Raw genomic sequence first — 22,788 nt, forward strand, 5'->3', positions numbered from 1 at the left:
TAATCGAATAATAAAATCAATCACTCCCAGGCCTCCTGTATTATGTGGAGACTCCAAACAATTTAGTTTCTGTCAGGGCGAGGGGGTTGCAAGCGATTTTCTACTTCGCTGGATTGACAACTGTTGAGGCACAGCATTTCAACAGTCAAACATTCATTCATTCATTCATCTTCTGAGCCGCTTGATCCTCACTAGGGTCGCGGTGGGTGCTGGAGCCTATCCCAGCTGTCTTCGGGCAGTAGGCGGGGGACACCCTGAATCGGTTGCCAGCCAATCGCAGGGCACACAGAAACGAACAACCATCCGCACTCACACTCACACCTAGGGACAATTTAGAGTGTTCAATCAGTCTGCCACGCATGTTTTTTGGAATGTGGGAGGAAACCGGAGCACCCGGAGAAAACCCACGCAGTCAAACATTAATAAAGAAAAAAGGCATTGTCGGAGTTAAACGTTTTTACTGTAGTGCTACAGTGTGAAACAAATGTGAATGAAAAAAAATTGGGCATCATTGTGTTTGGAGTTTTTGTTCAGTATAACAAAAGTAGATGGTATATACAGTCCCAGAAGGTGGTGGTGATCGGATATAAAAACAGGCAAATAATGAAAAGAATGTACAAAAATCATTCAGAGTCGACTTTCATGACTAAAATGTGATCCCGTTGGGTTTATCAGTACTGGCACTGGACTGAAATGTTACAAAGTGGGCACTGAAATGAAGTGTTAGAAAATGGTCACATATGGTACTTGCTTTTTAGCATAACTCAATGGCTTTCTGACACACAAAAATACATCAATGAGAGAAGAAGCACATAACACTGGGAGCAAGATTGTCATCCCTGCGCTCTAAACTCTACACTCCAAGATGAGTTACAAAGGGGGTAGATCACACAATAAATACATTCTGAAATCTTTTTTTTTTTTTTTCACAGAGTGTAAAAGCACTGCGGACAAATATGTACATACCTTCTCAAAGAACATATACAACAAATCAGCAAGTGTTTTTACATTTGCAAAGTTACCTGAAAAAGTTGTGGACCAAGACGAACACCAAATGGCCATTTCAAAAACAATTGTGTTTTACCGATAGTTTCTCTAAAGGCCAGAAAGATTGGACTTGGAGGGCTTATGGCTCTGGCTGTTTGTGAGAAAACGTCAATACTTGTTAGTCTATTTCCATCATTAGTCACTTGACATTAAAAATCAATGTAGTTGATCTTATTTACATTTGTGTGCTGCATGCTGCTCAAGCCATCTGCTAACGACAACTACGGGTAGTTAACAGACACAACTGATCAAATTTTGGTGATCATGGCTTAGAGTGTTAAGTACATTTGTAGATAATCTTTCAGGATGAATGAAATTGTAACTTAGTTTAAAAACAAAATGTCAAACAGGAGACCTCGCGTTATGGTATTATGCAACTCCACATGCTGCATCCAGCGCTAACTGAACAGAGTGCCCCACAATCGTCCCTTCCATTATGCCACAGTTGGCACACAAATTTAAAGACACTTTTTATGGCTCTCGCTCTTGACCCACATGAACCTTCCTTCCTACAGTACGTGCCACTGGACACACACACACACACACACACACACACACACACAGTGCTCCCTGTAAACAAGAACTCTTTGTCCTCTCGGATTATATATACTGTTTTGGTAAAAGTATGCTCATTACAAGACGAGACAAAGCGGATGTGTGAATATAAAACAGAATTGCACTGTTGGAAGATGTCCTTTTTTTTTCTTTTCCTTTTTGGCATCAGCGGTTAAGGCCCAAAATCTGGAGTGGAAGTTGCACGAAACATTGACGCAGTGCTATACCTGCGCACATAGGGCCTTACAGTACATACATACAACTCACAAAAATATTCACAATCAGACAGTATTGCAGGGCAATTAGATAAAGACACTAAGGAATAGTGGTCTCGAAATTCTTACAAATCTTCATTGTACAACTCATCCATTTTTTTTGTTTTAATTGAAAGACTCTCTTTGTGATTCCTTTCCGTCATCCCTTGTCTCCTGTCCAAAGTGCGTGGGTGCCGGTGCTCTTTCAGTTTGGCTACACGAGGGGGAATTCTTTCTATCTGAAGATGTCTGACAGGCGTTGGCTGTGTTTATTGCTATAATGTTCATGCTATTCCTTTCCCTACAATAAAAAGTATGGGACTAAGTCCCTCGCCCAACACTCATCTGAGTTCTAGGCTCCCCCCTGGCTGATTACTTTGTGCTTGTGGGTGGGATTAATGTCAGGTCGGTGCTGGACGGAGAACTGAGGTTCTCAGGCGTAGATGTAGCAGAGGAGAAGATGTGAGAGGAGCACCAAACAGACGATCACACAGTGCCGACCCATCCACGAGACACTGTCATCTGCTGCCCTCTGCTGAGTGAGCTGACGAGTCAGAGCTGACAAGTTCCTACAAAGACAGGCGAGGGTTGCTTTTATTGCCAATAAATAGAGAAGGGCAAACCCTTCTGATCAAACCGCTCAGGGGCTGACAATTTTAAATGTTACCCTTCTCAGTGCTTGCAAATCCTTACACGCGCGCGTGTGCGGTCAACACAGATTTTCGTCCGACTCCTACATTGCGAGATGAAACAACTATGGCCTATCAGGAAGCGCCCTGAAGCTTGTGCTGTTGCTGAACACAAGTACAGCGTTTCCTTGCCTAATCCCGATTGCTACACTCTCATGCATTTCGCTTCTGGCGCACCATCCTTTGACATTCGATGAAAATCTTTGCAAATTCTGTGGTATTGTGCTCGCTGCAACGCCATGAATAATGGGGCGAGGTGCAGAGACACAACTGCTCGCGTCGAGTGTTTGTATAACGTGTTTCCCAAGTCATTCACCACAATAACGAAGACAGGAAGAATTTGTAACCGCAATGTCGTAACTGGAGAACTTAACTGTGCATTTCTTTTTGACACCTAACTTTCTTCTTCTGTTGTACATTTAATTGTCTAAATGCCCCGTGGCAATATGCTGTCTCAAAAAGGTCACGCATCTGGTTAAAAAGAGATGAGGATGTCACGATAGTACATACTACCTGCCGTGAGAGCGTAAAATGAAATATCTTGTATCTCCTGATTATAAAAGGCTGGAAAGGCCATTTGTTTTTTTGGGGTAATTTATGCTGCCTAACAAAAGCCTGCACTTAGGTTAAAAGTAAAACAATGATTATGTGAAACATGTTCATAACATTATTATTATTATTATTTTAGTTATGTTTAAAAAAATATCAATCATTGTCTTCTTTATGTATTTTACCTGATCAGAATGAAAAGTAAATTGGTTTATTCTAAGCTACAATAAAACACAACTATCTTAGGAAATATACCATTCAAAATATTTGATAGTGAAACACGTTTTCAAGGAATTTACACAGTTGTCATGTACACTGTAATGTCCGGTCTACTGTAGCTTGTTTGCGGGGCTCATTGTTGCCAGAGGACATGTAACTTGACTTCAGTGCACTGCTGAGTCGCAGTCAAAAAGAGGAATACATAAATAAAATGAATATCGAAAGCACAAACAATGGCAAATTTTTCCCACGCTATGTGTGGATTATTTCATAACAAGATGAGATGTTAAAAACCATAGGTTTACTCCACCTAAAAACAATCACAAAAACACAGCTGGTGTGCGTTGCTTCACCTCTGAATGTCTTGCTGCGTCTTCTGTACGGAGGCGATGGAGGTCTGGAGGAGGGCCAAATCCTTGCTGCATCGTGCACAGTGGTTTGAGAATTCTGAAAACATGAACGTTACAAATGTTAAAAAAAACAATATAAAGTGAGTGTCAAGAATATCTCACATAATAACCTCATAATGACAAACTCTTCCGACACATTAAACTAAAAGCAAAGAGCTGACTTAATGCAAGGGTTTACTTGAACACTGTATTCATAATCTGCCAGTACATCCGATGAGTTAAGAATTTGATATCATCATCAGGGGCCACAAAAAGTGCAAACAATGGAATCAGAGCTGCCATCGACTGTAAGCCTGAGAGCGAGTTTTCACTTTACGCCTACTTTACTGCAGTTCTATGACTTTTAACAGCCAAAGAGGCACCAAAACAAAAATATGCGCCGCCATGTTTGATGTCGCAGCTCAAACCGAATGGTGTAATGCCAGTGAACTGACATGCACTGTCCCAATACTGCAATTTTCATTTGCTTGAACCGCGCTCTCGAACACTATGTGCACTTCCACTACGTATACATTTCAATGAGGACCATAGGGTGGAGTGTGGGTATTGGGATTGGGCCTCTGAGCGTCCCTTGTTGGTCTGCGTGACGATCACCTCTGTGCAAGCTCGTTCAAACTAGGTCATGAGCTCAAAACAGAATGCCAAATCCATCGTAAGACCCCCTGGAGGAAATAAAGCAAGACAGGCAGATGTTCTCTGAAATACTGATCTGAATTTCAACAATAATCAAGTTAAAAACACTCTTAAGAGTGCTGATTTGACATTAGATGTTATCTTTATCGCACTCCTCTATATTTTCTTGTTCCTGTTTACTCAACTGATAAACCAAACATGATTTCAAAACAACAAGCTTTTTTTTGTGTGTGTGTTATAGAGGCGTAGCCAATTTATTTAAAATGGAGTGGCCAGGGTGACCCAAGCACGTCCAAGTGTAAATTCACATGATCGTAACCGCCATTGAAACTTAATGGTATGATAAATTAGATGTTTATAATACCATCAACAGTCAGGGTTTCATGAAATGAAACACCGAATTCTGCTCTACACACTCTCAATACAAGCAGGATCACGTCTAAGTAAAAAGCTACGCTTTGCTGAGATTAATGTATTAGATAGTGCATTTGCTGTTGCTTTGGTGTACCGTCTCATAGTCGACTTCTACCTCATGTACTCATTTGTTAGCTTACAGACGACCAGAATGATCGATTGTCACAGAAGGCCAATACCGTTTTGCATACCGCCATTGATGGCTCATTCTTTCAAATTATATCTACAGAGCACAATGCCACAAAAACGTATGTTTGCTCCTGCATGTATTATTAAATGAATTTAAAACAATTAATGTGTTGAGCAAAATATATAAGGTATGTGTGCATTTTATTTCAAGTAACTATGACTGTGGATGGTACGATAAATAATTACCTCAAAGCCATGTTGTTTGCTTGTTATAGTGTGAAGTATGGATGCTGGTTATATGAAGGGATCTATGCATCCATGTGAGTCGCTGGTATCAAAATTTCCCCAAATGTGGGGTTGCCACCCCTGGGCCACCACGTAGCTGTTGTGTCAAAGCCTCACCCTCATTATCAGAGGACTCGTGTGTTGGTTCTGGGGTGCTGCTGCTGCTCTCAGTGTTCTGGCTGCAGCTGGACGGCTGACTGCTGGCTTTCCTTTGTGTTCCGTTCACCTTAGCCTGGGGGGGGGGGGGGAAACACGATTTTATTGATCAATTGCCAAATGACAGTGCTAACAAATGCCACCACACATGGCTACACAAGTAATTCAATCGGATAATCCAACCGGTTAGACACAGTGACTTGTCTGTCTCATGTAATACAAGTCGATTTAACTCCTGTATGTTTGGGTTGATCATCAAGAGCTTTAAAATAATGTTGATATGACAATGAGCTGGCGGCCCGGTAGTCCAGTGGTTAGCACGTGGGCTTCACAGTGCAGAGGTACCGGGTTCGATTCCAGCTCCGGCCTCCCTGTGTGGAGTTTGCATGTTCTCCCCGGGCCTTCGTGGCTTTTCTCCGGGTGCTCCGGTTTCCTCCCACATTCCAAAAACATGCGTGGCAGGCTGATTGAACACTCTAAATTGTCCCTAGGTGTGAGTGTGAGTGCGAATGGTTGTTCGTTTCTGTGTGCTCTGCGATTGGCTGGCAACCGATTCAGGGTGTCCCCTGCCTACTGCCCGAAGACAGCTGAGATAGGCTCCAGCACCCCCCGCGACCCTAGTGAGGATCAAGCGGCTCGGAAAATGGATGGATGGATGGATGGACAATGAGCTGCTGCACGTGTAAAGATGGGTGACTCACCTTGCGTTGGCTGGGCCAGCTGTCGCTGTAAGAGAGGCCGTTGTGTCGTTTTTGTGTTTTCTCCAGTGTTTGAATCACTCCATCTCTCTCAAACTGAACTAGACAGCGCTCTGGCTCCCATGGCTCGGCTCTAAATTAAAACAAGATTGGACCGGTTATTCCACAGGTCAGTTGTCTCCTGAACCTAAAAATGAAGAGACAGGTCTGTGCTTTCTTTTAAAAGTGTTCATACTCCACATGCTTGTAAGTCCACTCTGAGGTCACTGTGTCCTGATAAAAAAGCCGTGGGGTCCAGGGCTTGTCTCCCCTCTCCCTCGACTCTTTACGCTGAGCTTCTTCCAGCACAAACTTCTCCTGTGTGGCTTGCAACTGGTCACGCTCTATGATTGCTCTGGTCACATGCTGCCACAGCCTGTTAAGTAAGGAAAACAGAACCCCAAATACACTGACAAATAATACAGGAATATACATGTCAACTAACGGATGTGGTTTTCCTCACCTAGCAAAATGAGGTAACATAGTAAGCAGTAACAATTCTTTTTAACTAGATTGCCAAGAATAATAAACAAAAAATGGCGACGAAAATGCCGTTTCATTCTTCTGAAATCCAATGAAGAACACGTGATTTACCTTTCAGACTCAAACTCTCCCTGCTGGTCAAAGTGGACCACACGTCTCTTGAGACGACTGCGACGGACATCTGGGCTCGGATTCCACAATGTTGCCTGCTGTCCAGAGCGCTTCTCATGAATAAAAACCTCACTGTCCTGATTACAAAAAGCCAAACAAATTGCAATGAAAGGCCAGGAATCAATAAATTATTCATTCATTCATTCATCTTCCGAGCCGCTTGATCCTCACTAGGGTCGCGGGGGGTGCTGGAGCCTATCCCAGCCGTCTTCGGGCAATAGGCGGGGGACACCCTGAATCAGTTGCCAGCCAATCGCAGGGCACACAGAAACGAACAACCATCCACGCTCACACTCACACCTGGGGACAATTTAGAGTGTTCAATCAGCCTGCCATGCATATTTTTGGAATGTGGGAGGAAACCGGAGCACCCGGAGAAAACCCACGCAGGCCCGGGGAGAACATGCAAACTCCACACAGGGAGGCCGGGGCTGGAATCGAACCCGGTACCTCTGCACTGTGAAGCCGACGTGCTAACCACTGGACTACCGGGCCGCCCCTCAATAAATTATGAAAAAGTAAAATTAAGATGTCAACTTTTCGATTTTACTATATTTCATGCAAGGGAAGGGCAAGATCCCCTCACATCTTAGGAGGACGATGGAAATACTATTTCTCAGCAGAGGCGAGGAATCAAGGGGCCACCAACCTTTGTGAGACTGAGAGCTGCTTTCGGCATACTGATAAGTGTGAAGAGCTACCAATTTGAAACACACTTCTGAAATAACCTACTGCCTGAAGACAGCTGGAATAGCCTCCAGCACGCCCGTGAACCTCATGAGGATAAGTGGAATAGAAAATGGATGGATGGATGGATTTTTATTTCATTGCTTAGCAATTTTTAGAACAGGCCCCCAGACTACTCATGTGATCCATGGGGGCAACTTGGTGCCCACAGACATGTAGGTGACCCCTGACCTGAGCTAACTACTTTTTCTCGTTCTAAGTGATATTTCAAAATAAAAATAAAAAATACCCAAGGATTTGGAAAACAACACCAGAAAAGCGAGAAAAGAAGGTTCTTGTACCCAATGTCCATCGATGGTGGCAGCAAGCTCGTCCCCCTCAAAGATCTTGCCACTGATCTGATTCACAGAGCATGGGCCTCCCAGGAAGGGCTGCAGTGAGCACAATCACATTTTCCCCCTTGTAACCGATGCAGACTGCAGAGCTCGAATTGAACAGCAGATGGCGACAGTGTACCTTTAACTTGAACTCCAGCTCAGTGAAACATTTGTTTTTCTCACACTCGATGGTAACCTTTCCACCCAGCTCTAGTGTCATAGTGCCATATAGGATACCTTTTGAGGACAGACATGTGTTACCACTTCAGTGTTACCATTTCACCTCAGAATATGCACGTTGAAAAGCTTTGAAGGTTTTTTTTTTGTTTTTTCTTACAGGAAGTGTGTCGTAATTTTCCCAATTTATGTAGCTTCAAATGTTGCACCAAAGTGAAATAGCTAAGCAGACAGTTACCTTTACAATGAGCATAGGGCATCGTGATAACATACTCCTCCTCCCTGCTCAAAAAGGCCAGTCTCGCTTTGCCATCCAGGATAGCAGACAGAGAGTTACCTACGCAACAGAGCAGCAGAGTAGAACTTGATTAGTATTCACAACGGCACCTAACCTGCCTTTAATGTGAAATTTTTCTCATTTTAAAGTGTTCAATAGGTTTAAATGTTCCTGAACAGCAATGCATTAAACTAAACACAGCAACATCAAGGGGAAAACATGAAATGAAAAGGTTTTATTTTTGAACAAATGGTAATTGAGCCAAGTTAGGGAATGGGGTAAAAGAAAGCTGGTATTCCACTTCTGTCTGTCATGTATGACTATCAAGCACTGAAGTGGACAAGAATATTCATTCATTCATTCATCTTCCGAGCCGCTTGATCCTCACTATGCCAGCTGCCTTCGGGCAGTAGGCGGGGGACACCCTGAATCGGTTGCCAGCCAATCGCAGGGCACACAGAGACGAACAACCATTCGCACTCACACTCACACTCACACCTAGGGACAATTTAGAGTGTTCAATCAGCCTGCCACGCATGTTTTTGGAATGTGGGAGGAAACCGGAGCACCCGGAGAAAACCCACGCAGGCCCGGGGAGAACATGCAAACTCCACACAGGGAGGCCGGAGCTGGAATCGAACCCGGTACCTCTGCACTGTGAAGCCGACGTGCTAACCACTGGACTACCGGGCCGCCTGGACAAGAACAATAAATGTAAATTACTACATACCGTAAAATTTGGACTTTGCCAAGATGCTTCCACTGATGGAAAAACCATCCTTCCTATTGCAGACATAAAAGGCAGAAATGGGTGGATGGTGCGAAATCTGGAAAAAGAAATATTGTGACATGGACATTGTGAGCTGGAGATTAAAAATGGGGCTGTCAAGATCTGGCAGGCATCTGTTTCAAACTTGAAGGTGTTTCTGATTAGTGGGTTTATTAGTATGAATTGCTGTTTGCCAGATTTATGGGTATGAGTCAATGTTTTCACCTGTTCAGCTATGTAGAAAGTGCAGCCTTGACTTTGGGGATGAGGCCAACAGCAGCGAAACGTTTCTCCCAATATTGGGTTGTAAGGCTTCTTTAGACCCTAGAAAAGTCAAAGATGCAATCAATAATATGTCAGTGAATGGACCAATAAATGCTTACTACTAAATTATTTTGTAAATGTATACTTCGTCAATTATCCAATTAACTTATGAACATTACTTATAAACATGATCAAAAACTTCATTGTAATGTATGCAGCCACACAGTCTTCAATGGTTTCCAAAATCATTATTTCATATATTAGTAAATCAGTTGCTTCATGAAACGTCCAAAATATTCATTCATTCATTTTCAAAACCGCTTTATCCTCACTAGGGTTACGTGGGGTGCTGGAACCTATCCCAGCCTTCTTTGGGCAGTAGGCGGGGGAGACCCGCCAGCCAATCGCAGGGCACACAGAAACGAACAACCATTCGCGCTCACACTCACCCCTAGGGACAATTTGGAGTGTTCAATCAGCCTGCCATGCATGTTTTTGTAATGTGGGAGGAAACCGGAGGACCCGGAGAAAACCCACGCAATCACGGGGAGAACATGCTAACTCCACACAGGGAGGCCGCAGCTGGAATCGAACCCAATACTGTGAAGTCCACGTGCTAACCACTCGGGCCACCCCGGAAAAAAAAAAAATTACACCAGCAAATGATGGGCCAATAATTTTTAGATGACTGTATACGTCTGAGTGAAGATTGTTTAACATTTGCTGTCAGGTGTTAGAAAAGAAACATGTAATTTAGTGTTGCCCTACACTAGGGTACAAATAAATTGACATAGAATATATCTTACCTTAGGCTTCTTGTAAAAGCCAGACAAGTACCATCTGACTACCTGCTTCATACGGCCATATGAACTGTCCTCCAGTGCAGCTCTAAAGGAGTTAGTAATCATTACAAGATATGAAAACAAAGACAATCAGACATTATGTTACAGCTGTACGGCAATACTGACTGAGAGAGCAGATCAGCATGATAGTAGTAGTCCGATAGCTTGTCCAGGAAGGAACGAGGCTCCAGGATGAATGTGGGCAGCACCACCTTTGAGAGGTCCATGCCCGGTCGTAGCTGCTTCAAAATACCCCAGATCATACCCTTATTTTCCTCTGAAACAGTCTCAACCTGTGATGCCTCCCCAGCCTGAGACACATAACACAAGCATTACAGAGCTGCAAGTTTCTGAGCAAAATTATTAAACAGGCAAGAAAGGACATCTAGTTTACATGGCATCTCACCTCTGCCATCTCTTCTGTGCCCTGCTCAACATAAATTGTTCCCTGTGGCATGGGAGACATCGCTTCATCTGATTGGTCCACATCACTCTCTTCTGTCAACCTTCCTCCATTATCAATGGCAGAAGCGTCCCAGTCATCGTGACCATCACGCTCTGATTTGTCCGAAAATCTATCATGGTCCATGTGGTGATTGCCCAGCAGCACAGACTCATTCAACCTTATAGTAACAGAGATAAAACATCTAGATTAAAATAATGCATACAATGAACTATTCAAGCACTCACATGTTTTAACTTGTCACTGAAACATTTGCAGATTACTTCAGTGATTTGTTGGCAAATAATCTTTGTTGTGACAATTACAAAACACGCTGATGTAAAAGAATTACGCACGCACTGTGAGCTTGTCATACACATTGGGAGAGGGAAAAAAAATCTAACTTGTATGTGCTGCTTGTATGTTGTGTTTATTAGTGAAATGTCTGAATTATGCTGTATTTCCGTTACAGTGAAAAATCTTACATAAGACTTCCTGTAAAACGAAGAATGAGATTCATTCTTATAGGCAGGTAATTTGACATTTAATTGATGGATTAATTTCAGATTAGCTGAGTGTGGGGCAAACTAATTTATGCTGCTGAGATGTGCAATTGTGTTCTTTCGGTCATGACATACAGCTCTTGACCTTATATGGGTTGAAGGGGCACACGTGAATCTCTTGCATCCTTCAGGAATAGATCTGGTCTGCTTTTCCAAAGCCAGGACAAAAAAATAAATAAATAAATAAAAACTGCTCCCATTGGCAGATTTTACCCGGGAGGCTGAGGAGTGTGATCCACCCATATATGGAACACACACATTCAGTCCTACTTTGGCTCAAATTAAACAATCTTTTTTACGGTGTTTGTTTGTTTTTTTCTTCTTTCTTCTTTCTACCCACATTCTTGCTGCTGGAGGCTGTAAATGTCCCCAGTGTGGGACAAATAAAGGATATCTTATTAAAAAATACATTTTCCATTTTACAGTTGGTTCCTTTGAAATGGGTGTGTTCGGGATTCCTCTACCCGACGACCCTACCCATAGAGCCACTAGATGGTACTGTTGAGCCTTTAACACGTTAGGTTAAAATTTAAAGACACTCTTTTCCTGAAATTATTTTCCATTGACTTTTCCAGGACCTTTGCATCAGCTGCAGTACAAGTCAAGTTATAACAACATACACGAATAAATTCTACTCTTTTGATAAATCTTATTTTCTACAATTGTACCTTAATCAGTGTATTTTGCACATTTAAAAAAAATAATAATAAAAAAACATGACAACTCAGAGCTCTGCTCTCTGTGCACATAAACATATTAACAGAGCTGAATTCTTCATGAATATTTTGTCATTCACATATTTTTTGTTTCTGTTTTCAGACAATGGAGAAAGTATGAAATAGTTAGTGAAATGTTGCCCGGTGAGACGACCTCATCGTCATGAAACCTGAGATATTGTTGGTAGCGTTACATGAGGCAGAAAAGCACTATAGATCAATGTTGAAGGCAGATGAAACCACGAGGCAGAGAGAAGCCGAAGGAGGAATAATCATTTTCGCGACAACTAAAGCTTTTCCTTTTTTGTGTGTTTTCCATGACTGGAAAAATGCTAAATCATTTTCCACGTTTTTCAAAACCCGTGAGAAATCTGAAAGAATTGTTTTAAAGACACTCAGTAGTGTATAAGTAGTTACAATATAAATATAGTCGAGTGTCTGTAAAGCCCGAAAGAAAGTAGAAGAGTAAATCGAATGAAAAGCCATTTTACAGACCTGTCATTAGATGTCAGTACACCCGCTGCACTCCCACTTAACAAACTATGACACCTTTCAACCAGGAACACAAATGCTCATATAAAAAGAAAAAAAGTCTTCTTCCAACGTACATGATGTTCTAGTCGAAAATTAAACAAGAAAAAACGGGTTTATCAGGAAAAGAAAGGAAACAATTAATGAGGAACTCAAATGTTGACAGACCAGAAAAATCACATTCCAGAACAGTAAAACCATAAATGTCAAATCTGGAATTACCAAACGCTAAAATGTTCTGCATCAGGGACATCATAACTTCCGCTAAACCCCAAACATTGAATGGCGCATGGAAAATGTCATTCTATTCAACTGAATATGTTGTTACAAGTAAATCCAGAAGAGTAGGCGAGCACTTGTCCTCCTACTTACTGTACAATTATGTCTTCAATCGTAAAAACCAGTAAAAAGATCAAAGTCCTGTTTTCTTAACAGCTACAAACCTTTGTTTGTTAAGGCTTGCTGAAAGACAACACTTCTTATTCTTTTCTGAAAGGAACATTGCTCACATTCTTCATGACCCTGCTGGCTGTTGTCATTGGTTGGAAAAGGCGTGATGATTTTGTCACCATAAATTGAAGCCACAGAAAAGGGGGTGGAGAAATGGCTGCCTTGAGGGATTCAAACAGCAGGTTTACAATAGATGATCTTACCAAAACCCCCAAATGACAAACCATCAGAAAGAGATTCCCATAATGGCACGCTGATGGACATACGTGACATTATGCACAAAACAATGCAAGTGATGCAGGGTGTAAACTGGGGATTATTTTCTATTGGGATGGACTGGAGAGCAGCAACTGAGCAAAGGAACATAATTTACATAGGAAAAATCTCATGACAAATCACGAACAAAAATGTCGCAAAAATTATATCTATTTGCTAATAATGCTATCTGTGAAGAATAGGACTTGAGCCCTCCCGTGAATAGCAAAAGAAATCCTCAAGCAATTGAGACCACGCCCCTGCCCCTCGAAAAAAAGTTTTTTACTTAATTATAGAGTTCACAAGATAGCAGCTAAACCCATTTTGTCTCAATCTACTCAACTCACTTCAACCTCTTTTCTTGAATGCAAAACCACAAACCTGCGAAAGATAACTGCATTGAAGTAATGACGATCTGGCCTCAATTTACTCAAACAATTACTTGGGGTGAAATCTGGACATATTTTGTTCAACACACAATTTTGTCAAAAGGTGGATGCATGGGTTAATTGAAGTTTGGGCCAAAAAGTGAAACAGCATTTAATTGTTTCGCCTGCCACTATTTATCAATGGCACAAAAAGAAAACCAATATACATTTTCGCAGGAAATAACTCTTTTTCAGAACAATTATGCGGAATGGTTAAATTTGGACAACCACCGCATACCTACTGAGTTCCACTTATGTGCCTGTTGTTGAGCATGCAGTAAAATCAGTGAGTTCTTACTTACTGCAAAAGCTCTGTGTCTGCTAGCGTGCTAGACTGCAGAAGATGGAGAAAGTGAGAAGACTCAGAATTTGTGCTGATATCTCCTTCTTTTCCCGACTTGGCTGTGAGCTTGTAAAGGCTGGAGCAACTCAGAGAAAGCTCCAGCGCATCCATCCAGCATCGGCCTGAAGAAGCAAACGGTTTTAAAGAAGTGTGTGTACAATAAATTGAAGCAGAGCTCCAGACTGCCTCTAAATGGTGACATTTTGCCCCCAAAATCTGGGACACTGCAAATACATTTTTCATCTACTCGCGCATGTGCGACCAGTATATTTGATGATGTAAAATAAACAATCACCAGTAATTAATTATTGGACAGTAGCAGTTGGCTTGAAGATTGTTTGTACTAGTACCGTAATACAATGAAAATGAACGTGAACATGAAAATGTGAATATTTCATTTGCAAATCGATTTACAATGTTCGCCCCTACATTTTCTACTTGTACCCTTAAACACTGCTATTAGTCAAAATAGTTAGTTTGGAGCCCTGTGTAAGTAGAGAAACGTTTGGTTTACACACTGCCAAACCCATTCTCACCATCAGACTCAGAAGACGCTCTGAAGATCAGGTAGCTGCTTGGTAAAGGCTGTGTGATGGAGCCAACAGTTTCTCCTTTGGGACCCTAAACATCATGAAATACATCATGGAACTAAACCATAGCAATGGTTAAAAAAAACAAAAAACAAACAAACTTATTTTTAATCTTATGATGAACAGCTAATGGATCAGAGAGAACTACAGTTAATATTGTTAATCTTTGTGGTACCGTTATGGTCCACCATTAAAATTTCTTTCATACCGACTATCAATCTCTTCACGCATTGTTTTTGCACAGTGTTTTACGTAGTGGAGAGGGGGGTGGGGGCTTTGACCCAGAAAGGTCTATTTACAGCAAACTTGGCCATCAGCAATTGTTAGCCGATCAATTGGAGCAGCCAGGCATGTCTGACCTTGACAGCCCAAATGGACTGGTCCAGTGGATGGTAAAGCTTGAAGCAGAAGCCATCCTTCTTCGAGGGCCTCTCGATGAGCTTGCAGGCACTCAGCAGGACAGTGCCAACCCAGTGGTCAGTTTTGGGGGTCTTATAGATCAAAAGAACACCAGGTTTCATGGCACACCACAGCTTGGTCCAACTCTTTAAAGAGCCACGGATCTGAAAAAGAACAAAGGCGATGGAGGGACATTTTAAAGATCAAGAGTGCTGGTCCACTCTTCAATGGCTGTGTGAAGTTGCTTGATTGGCAGGAATTAAAGTATGCAGTGGTTATCTAAGCAGATCCAGAGTGTCCTAAACACGCTGAACTGTTCACGGAACGCTGAGCAATTCAGGGGAAGCTCCTTTTATACCCCATCAAGTTCACCCATGGAATTCCAAGTCATGAAATTCTAAGTTAATGATTATTTGATAAAAACAACGTTATCAGCCTGAACATTAAATCTTGTCTTTATAGTGTATTCAATTAAATGTAGGTTGAACATGATTTGAAAATCATTGCATTCCGTTTTTATTTATGTTTTAAACAACACCTCACCTTCACTGGGATTGCTTTTGTACAACAGATGTTATCGAAGCTAGTTCAAGAGGCTGCCGACTAAAAATACTGTCATTCTATGACCGTCTAAAATCGTTGTTAGACTTGCCAGAGCTGTGTGTTTAAAGGATGTGGAATGGTCAGAGCAGCTTATAAATAAAACCTACAGTATTATTTTTGGCCATATGATCTCAGTAACAAGAGTGCATAGCTTCAGCAACCTCACCTTTAGCCAGTTCGACATAATGACAACACTCGGGTCCTTCAGCGCGCTGAACAGTTCTTTGGCAGCCCGCTTCTTTTCTTGACGGTAATTCTGCTTTTGGACCTGTCAAAGAGGTAGATGACAGATAAGTCATCAACGCATTGAATAAACTATGTAGAAGCAGAATCCAATAAAAATACAATTCATTCACAGTGCTGTGAAAAATGTTAACAATAGAAAAATAAAGGTTTTGTTTTCATTGTGGATTTTGCAATGTTATTATATAACTAATCCCAAGATAAATGGACATAACTTGCTTTTTTTTCTTTTTAAATTGTGTCTGGCATGAGATCTTGATGAAATGATAACGACGATACTGTATGATGCATGTGTGTACCTTAAGAGACTCTTTTCGAGCAAGCTTTTCTGTCGGTGAGGGACATTCCTTTTCCAGACCATTAAACATCCTAGACTCAGACTGGAGTACAGAAGGAAGAGAGGTAGGGAGCAGAAAAAAACCATCCCTCTTAAATCTCAGTGCGTTTAGGTTACAAATGTAATACCACTAGTGCAATGAGGTTTATCAACAAGTCAAGTCAAGAGTATTTATTTATAGAGCACTTTCAAACAGCCATCGCTGCATACAAAGTGCTGTCCATGGAGCGATTTAGCATGCACAATAAACAGTAAGACAAATCGGTAGTAAAGGCGGTAGAAAGCACCAAACAGTAAAATCAAGAACAAATCTAAGTCATGCTGCGTCGAACGCCAAAGAATACACGTGAGTTTTGAGGAGGGCTTTGAAGATGGGCAGCGAGGAGGCTTGCCGAATGTTCAGTGGGAGGTCATTCCAGAGAGAGGGACCAGCAACAGAAAAGGCTCGATCCCCTCTGAGCCTCAGTTTAGTTCTTGGTACTCCTAATAATGTCTGGTCCACAGACCTGGGGCGCCGGGCAGGTGTGTAAGGGCGTATGAGCTCAGAGAGGTAAGGTGGCGCGAGATTATTCAGAGATTTGAAAACAAAGAGGAGGATCTTGAAATATCGTTTGAAAGGTCCAGAAAACCTAATAACTGAAAATCGCACGATGTTGTGATGATGAGGTAAATGACAAGATGAGGAGACGAAGATGAGTCATGTCGCTATTCTACGGAGAAAAAAAAAGGGCCAAATACAAAAAGATTTAACTGTGGCCACTAATAGCAGCATTGGCCTTCTTTTGCAGTGGTAGTTTGCTCATTCTTCATGCCCTAGTCACAAAAGATACTGTCCGAATGACATAGTAGGGCAAATGCCCACAAAGATTGACAATTGAGTGCCGTTTGTCCCCCGTTTTGATGTTCATTCTCATCCTGCACTATGTGAAGGTGTATTCCATATTTTACGGGCTGCCCCTGGTAGTCTGGAGGGACGTCAAAGAAATCACCCAACTTTGCACATACATCTGGCCTGGCGAGAAATTTGGCATTTTGAAGTTTTCGTACACAAGAACATAAAAAAATAAATAAAAATAATATCCAGTACGGAGGAGAACGGAGACCTATCCTAATAGACTGTGTGTGTGTGTGTGGTGGGGGGCTTTCTTCACATGTAAACATAAGTACAGAGGATAAAGCATCAAGAGGAGCATAAACAAGACATCTACTATATATGCCAGTGAAATTTGTCTTCACTAATCCTAGTTGATATTTGCAACAACTTCAAACGAAATGAATGAAACAGATAGGATGACTTGAAGCAAAGTGAACAAAGGGACAAAGAACAAAGAACAAAGGGACAAAGCGCACAGCAATGCGAGGAGCAGCATGTCGAAAAGGTCTAGGTTACAGTTAATATGCCTATGGTTCCCACATGGCCCTGACAAAAATAATTCCACAGTTTCTTTTCCCAGCCACAGCAGTGCTGCAGATTTACCTTAAACAATTGATCAGGTGGTATCGACATTAAAAAAAAATGTTGGGGAAGCTGTGAGGGAATTGCCCAATTAGGAATGGGTTCTTACCTTGCTGCCTGGTGACTGGGCAGGACTAAGTTCATTAGTCATCATGGAGATATCCTGCCTGTCTGTCTCACTGCCTGGTGGGAACCCACAACAGTCACACACACAGACACATGAACCGAGGGAGCCAGTCAGCTGACAGACTGTTATAAGCCAAAGTGGCTGATGAACAGCTGCAATCTTTTGTATGTGGCTTCTTACCTGAGCTGAGGTTGTAGAGGTCACTATCTTCTCCACAAGAAAGGTTTCTTGTGAGGGTGCGGGGGTCAATCTTGGGTGGGGAAGTTGCATTTGGGCACAATGACAACCGACGGTGGTACAAACTCTCTTCCTTCATCCTAACAATTAGCTCACCCTCTCTGTGAAAAGGACAGGTAAAATGACACAACAGAGGAAAATATGAATAAAATATTCAGTTCTTGCCATTATGTTTGCATCCAAGAACTACTTGATCTTTTTTTTGGTCACTGTGCTCAGACTGCACATTGTCTTTGAATGAAGACAGAGTGTGTTGCACCCCCTGATCACTTCATGCTCAGCCCCCTCATCATTCTCAACAGGCGGCCCTCAGCAAATGCTACTCCACCAGGCTCTCAGACATCCACAAGCAAGAGTGCTGTGGATTTAAAGTGGCTCTATTAACTAATGGGATGCATCTTCATGGGGCAAAGTGTAGTCAATTAGGAGTTTCAAGACAGACACAATGGCATTGCAATTTGAGTCACTTGGGCTGTTAAATCTATCATCTTGGTGCTTTTTTCCCCACCATCCGACTGCTTGAGCACTGACAAAAAAGCTAAATATTTATTGCCCAGCTTTAGTAACTGCCGAGAGTCGTGGCTCTCAGCATATGGATGATTAAACAAACTTGTTTATAATTGAGACTGGTCAATTAGACTGTAAGATACAAAGGTAAATGGAGTATGGGTGTTTGTCAGCTCGAACTGTCGAGAAGGCTACACTGTGTTTCCAGATATATATTGTAGTTTAGGACTATAATTTGCTAGAAATGGGCTATTGAATCTTTGTGAAACGTTTGCTTTGCATACTGATTTGGAAAAAACGAGTCAGAGCCTCAAAGCCTTATAAAATACATTATTGGTGACACCTGGTGGTGAACCAGATACATAGCAGCCACCATCCTCAAAGAGATGTGAGTAAATTGATCATTCTTACACTTGTGTCGTCCTTCTTTGCAAATTGCAAATACCTTTCCTTACCTGGATATATAAAGGTTAATAAATAAACAAAATAAATACGTTACTTTCTTGACAGTATAATGGAGTTTTTAATTACCGCAGCATGGTGTACTTGGAATCTGTAAATGTGCTTGTATGGCACGGTGTGGAAAAAGAAAAAGAACATTGCAATTGTAGATTGCAACTTTTAATTTGTGCAGTGGCAATTTGTGATGCTCTCTGGGAGGATCCGTGGTAATGTTCTATTCTGGGTATTACCAATGCTGAAGGCATATTTAAGGGATTTGAATGACGAGAACGCCTTCCAGCCGAAACTGAATTTTAAAAAAGGACCGTCATTGTTCTGTACGGCTGGAGCAATCCATAACCAGAACCGCATTGAATCTTTTACCCTGGTACGCCCTCTCCATGAAGGCACGTAATATGGTTCGGAAGGTGAATGCCAGCATAGCAGAAAATGATCCAGTTTAGACTGGCAGATGACACGGACTCTTTGATGAGAAAAGTCTTCCATTAGGGAAAGTGAAGACCCTATGAAAACACCCTTGAAACCCAACAATTATTTTATACTGCTTCACAGCTGCCAACCTGTAAAAATTCACTTGCAGAAACACCCATCCATCCATTTTCCAAACTGCTTATCCTCACAAGGGTTGCGGGCGTCCTGGAGCCTCGGGCAGTCGGCGGGGTACACCTTGAGCTGGTTACGTCCACAACAATTTATATATAATTTCATATTTTTATAATTCTTTAAGAACCAATACAGCGAGACTCCACGCATGGCAGTGTTTTATTTATGTATGCAATGATTTTTTTTATTGCAGAAACAGGTCCATACAAAGAACACCAAGCACAAAAAAGGAAAAGAAAAGAAAAGAAAAAAGTGATAGAAAACGATGCATTTTTCATATAAAACTATTGCTCCAATGCAATCCAAGCTTGGGGGTAAATCTAGAACAGCTTTTCATTCGGCTGAACAGGAAATGAAAGAAGCCCTAAAGCTACAAATCAGCTGTCTTAATAGTGCCTCAAATGATTTACTATATGAGTGCCCACAGGACAACCTGTGTTTGACCTGTTTAGCTGACGTGATAAAATAGAAGATACTGTATAGTATTCCTCCTCAAAAAGAGAAAATTGCTCCTCAAATGAAGTCAGTGGTTACCAAAACTGGTCAGCAAAGACATGAAGTTATTTTGAGCCTTCAATATGTCATCATAATACAAAGAATTTCTGGCACAATCTAACATACCAGTTGTAAAATCTACGATAAATTAAGATATTCAACAAGAACAGATATCATGGAATGATGCAAGGGATGTAGCCGCTGCTGTCCACAAAACCATTGCTCCAGTTTAAATTTCCAAAAGTGCCTAGATCAGGGGTGCCCATTAGGTAGATCCTGATCTACCGGTAGATCTAAGACAGGTCCCCAAGTAGATCCGAGGAGTGTCGAGAAGAAAAAAAACAAACAACCATTTCTGTGTCTTTGTACATGTTAGTAATATATTTTTTTGTGTTAATATACACTGCACACTAATCAGTCTCATTTTCACAAAAAAAAATGTAAAAAATAAAATAAAGCAGGTAAATCTTACATTTGTGTGTGTGTGTGTGTGTGTGCGTGCGCGCGCCGGCAAGGGTAGATCCCGTGAGGTTAGTTGATCAAAAAGTAGATCTTCGATCCAAAAAGTTTGGGCACCCCTGGCCTAGATGTTCCACATCACAACTGGAACTGATTTGCTTCCTCAGTGCCTTGATAAGTTCTTATCATTGACGGACAAATTCAAGTCAAGTCAAGTACAACTTTATTGTCAAAGGTGCTGTACATACAGCACAGATGACATTTCTTCCCTCTCAAGACAACACAAAACAAGAGTTCATTCCATTGTTCATTCCAATGTTTATCAAGACATTTGCATGCAAGAAAACCGTCAGTCTTCCAATTACACTTTAACAAAAGAGCATATGGCAACAATGACTCGCAGGATATAAGTAAATCAACAAATGAATACATTCCACAGAAGAAATTACATCTTTAAGAGTGGCGCAAGAAGCGTACTGACCACAGCCCGATTGAGATGCTGTGGCATGACCTAATTAAAGCGATTTACACTAGATATTCCAAGAATAGTGCTGAACTGAAAGAGTTTGGTGAAGAGGACTGGTCCAAAACTCCTCCTGACCTTTGTATGTGTCTGATCAGCAACTACATGAAACATTTTTTCAAGATGGCGCCAGAGGAGGCACCCTTCGGCAAGTGCACTTCAAGGGCCTTGCTTTTTGTTCTTTTTTGTTGTTTTTGTCTTGTTGTTTGTTGTTTCATGTGGACCTGATATGGACTGTTTTCAGCGTTTTTTTGGCACGACATTCGTCAAAAGAGAAGTATCTGTGCTTGGTGGGTGCGCCTTCTCGGCAGCACGCCTGAACCAGCGCAGATTTTGATTGGGAGGAATGTCGGCGCCATTGACTGTCGGTGCTGGACAGACCTGGGGCGCTAGTGTTTTTTGCGCCTGTAATGGGCAGCATTTTTCACAACCCCATTTTGTTCAGTGGAGATGTCAGCGCTGCTGGACAGTCGGCGTTGGTGCGGTTGGATGAATGGCTGCTGAAGTTGAGGATGAGGAGACAGGCGCATCGGAGCAGAGCGCAGATGCGTATTTGGAACCAAGAGTCGCCGCTTGGAATTGAAATGGATTTCCATGCGACAGGAGAAGTGAACCAATAATCTCCTTTTTCGTCAATGAATGCTCCAGCTTCTTGTTGACTTTGAAACTTAGCTTATGGCCGACGTGTGCACATTTTGAGCATGACGTCTCTGATCAACTGGTTAAAGGACACTTGATTCTCTCCTCTTTCATCTCAAACAACAAAGCGTGTGACGGAAAAGAGACTGTCCGTGTTTTATGTTATGTGTTGTGTTTATTATTTTACTTTATGTTAACTGTTTTGTTAAGCGCTTTGTTACAGCTGCCGCCATTGTGAAAGCACTATATACATCAGCATGTATTGGATTGTATTGTATTGTATGCTTGCGTTATTTCTGCTAAAGGAGGCACAGCCAGTTGTTAAAGCCAAAGGTTTACATACATCTTCCACTCTGCCCGTTTGTTTGGTATTTGCTTTAGTTTAAGAAACTGTGCTGTGATGCAGCTGTAATGCAGCTGTCAATCAGATTATCGTGCTAAGGAAAAAAAATAATAATTAAAAGGAAGGTACCATATTCAGACAACACTCGAATGACTCCTGTACACTTTATACGAGCAACATAATTATAGACAGTGCACGGGACAATTATCTTGTCAAAAGTCACCAAAATACACAATCTTCTAAAGATAGGTGGCGGAAAAAGAAGCAGTACCTAGTCATTACACTTTATAACCATATGTAAGATGAACAAGTACTCTCAGCCAATCTCATCTCAATCCATCTGTAGCAAGTCGGCCTTGTGGAAAATGAAACATTTCCTTCCCCCTGATTCTAAATAAAGCACAGATATGTTCTTAGTTCTGTGAAACTAATCTTCAAGGCAGAAATATGCAACACAAACATCAATCCTGTATCAGCACTCAAAATGCTTTACTGTTAAATGCAGAAATACTCACAATGTTCTTTTTGTACAATACCACCACAGTGATTAATGGGCTTCAGTCACCAAATTGCTTAGAAAAATTAAGTTACAAGGGAAAATATAAAGTCGAATATGAACAGAAAGCAGCAGTCATTTCAACAGAGGCTAAATCATAAGATTGCAAATTGATCCGAGTTCTTTCATTATGACAGTGGTGGTCAAGTACGGGCAATGGTGGTCAAGTAGAAGAAAGCTATTCTTACCTTTCACCTGAGTTGCAGTACACACAACATCCAGAGGCCTTTGTCACAGTCACCTGTTTCACCTGGATTGATACACAAACACAAACAAGCCGTCACTTAAACACACAAAGGTAAGTCCTACGAGCATTACATCCTGGGTCCCTCCTTTCAACGCTCCTCGCTAAGGAGG

General features: G+C 41.7%; 1 protein-coding gene across 3 annotated transcripts in view; it reads right to left on the minus strand.

Annotated features, from left to right (window-relative positions):
* Positions 1-438: 438 nt before the first annotated feature.
* Positions 439-22,788, minus strand: part of osbpl5 (oxysterol binding protein-like 5) — a 36,626-nt gene continuing 14,276 nt past the window's right edge. For 2 of the 3 annotated variants that reach the window (XM_052060053.1, XM_052060052.1), the window contains exons 2-23: positions 22,620-22,681; positions 17,788-17,945; positions 17,590-17,663; positions 15,987-16,067; positions 15,611-15,712; positions 14,802-15,005; positions 14,389-14,473; positions 13,812-13,974; positions 10,531-10,747; positions 10,251-10,435; positions 10,089-10,170; positions 9,244-9,342; positions 8,980-9,076; positions 8,211-8,309; positions 7,935-8,032; positions 7,760-7,849; positions 6,672-6,808; positions 6,274-6,453; positions 6,042-6,171; positions 5,302-5,416; positions 3,667-3,760; positions 439-2,425 (exon numbers count right to left, since the gene is read on the minus strand). In XM_052060053.1, coding sequence (XP_051916013.1) covers positions 2,290-2,425; positions 3,667-3,760; positions 5,302-5,416; positions 6,042-6,171; positions 6,274-6,453; positions 6,672-6,808; positions 7,760-7,849; positions 7,935-8,032; positions 8,211-8,309; positions 8,980-9,076; positions 9,244-9,342; positions 10,089-10,170; positions 10,251-10,435; positions 10,531-10,747; positions 13,812-13,974; positions 14,389-14,473; positions 14,802-15,005; positions 15,611-15,712; positions 15,987-16,067; positions 17,590-17,663; positions 17,788-17,923 — 2,604 coding nt within the window. In that variant the 5' untranslated portion in view covers positions 17,924-17,945; positions 22,620-22,681 and the 3' untranslated portion in view covers positions 439-2,289. Of the gene's footprint in view, positions 2,426-3,666; positions 3,761-5,301; positions 5,417-6,041; positions 6,172-6,273; positions 6,454-6,671; positions 6,809-7,759; positions 7,850-7,934; positions 8,033-8,210; positions 8,310-8,979; positions 9,077-9,243; positions 9,343-10,088; positions 10,171-10,250; positions 10,436-10,530; positions 10,748-13,811; positions 13,975-14,388; positions 14,474-14,801; positions 15,006-15,610; positions 15,713-15,986; positions 16,068-17,589; positions 17,664-17,787; positions 17,946-22,619; positions 22,682-22,788 lie in introns of those variants that run through there. The other variant, XM_052060054.1, reaches the window with a different exon arrangement.

The sequence above is a fragment of the Hippocampus zosterae genome, chromosome 3 (genome assembly GCF_025434085.1).
Source record: "Hippocampus zosterae strain Florida chromosome 3, ASM2543408v3, whole genome shotgun sequence".
Classification (NCBI taxonomy): Eukaryota; Metazoa; Chordata; class Actinopteri; order Syngnathiformes; family Syngnathidae; genus Hippocampus; species Hippocampus zosterae.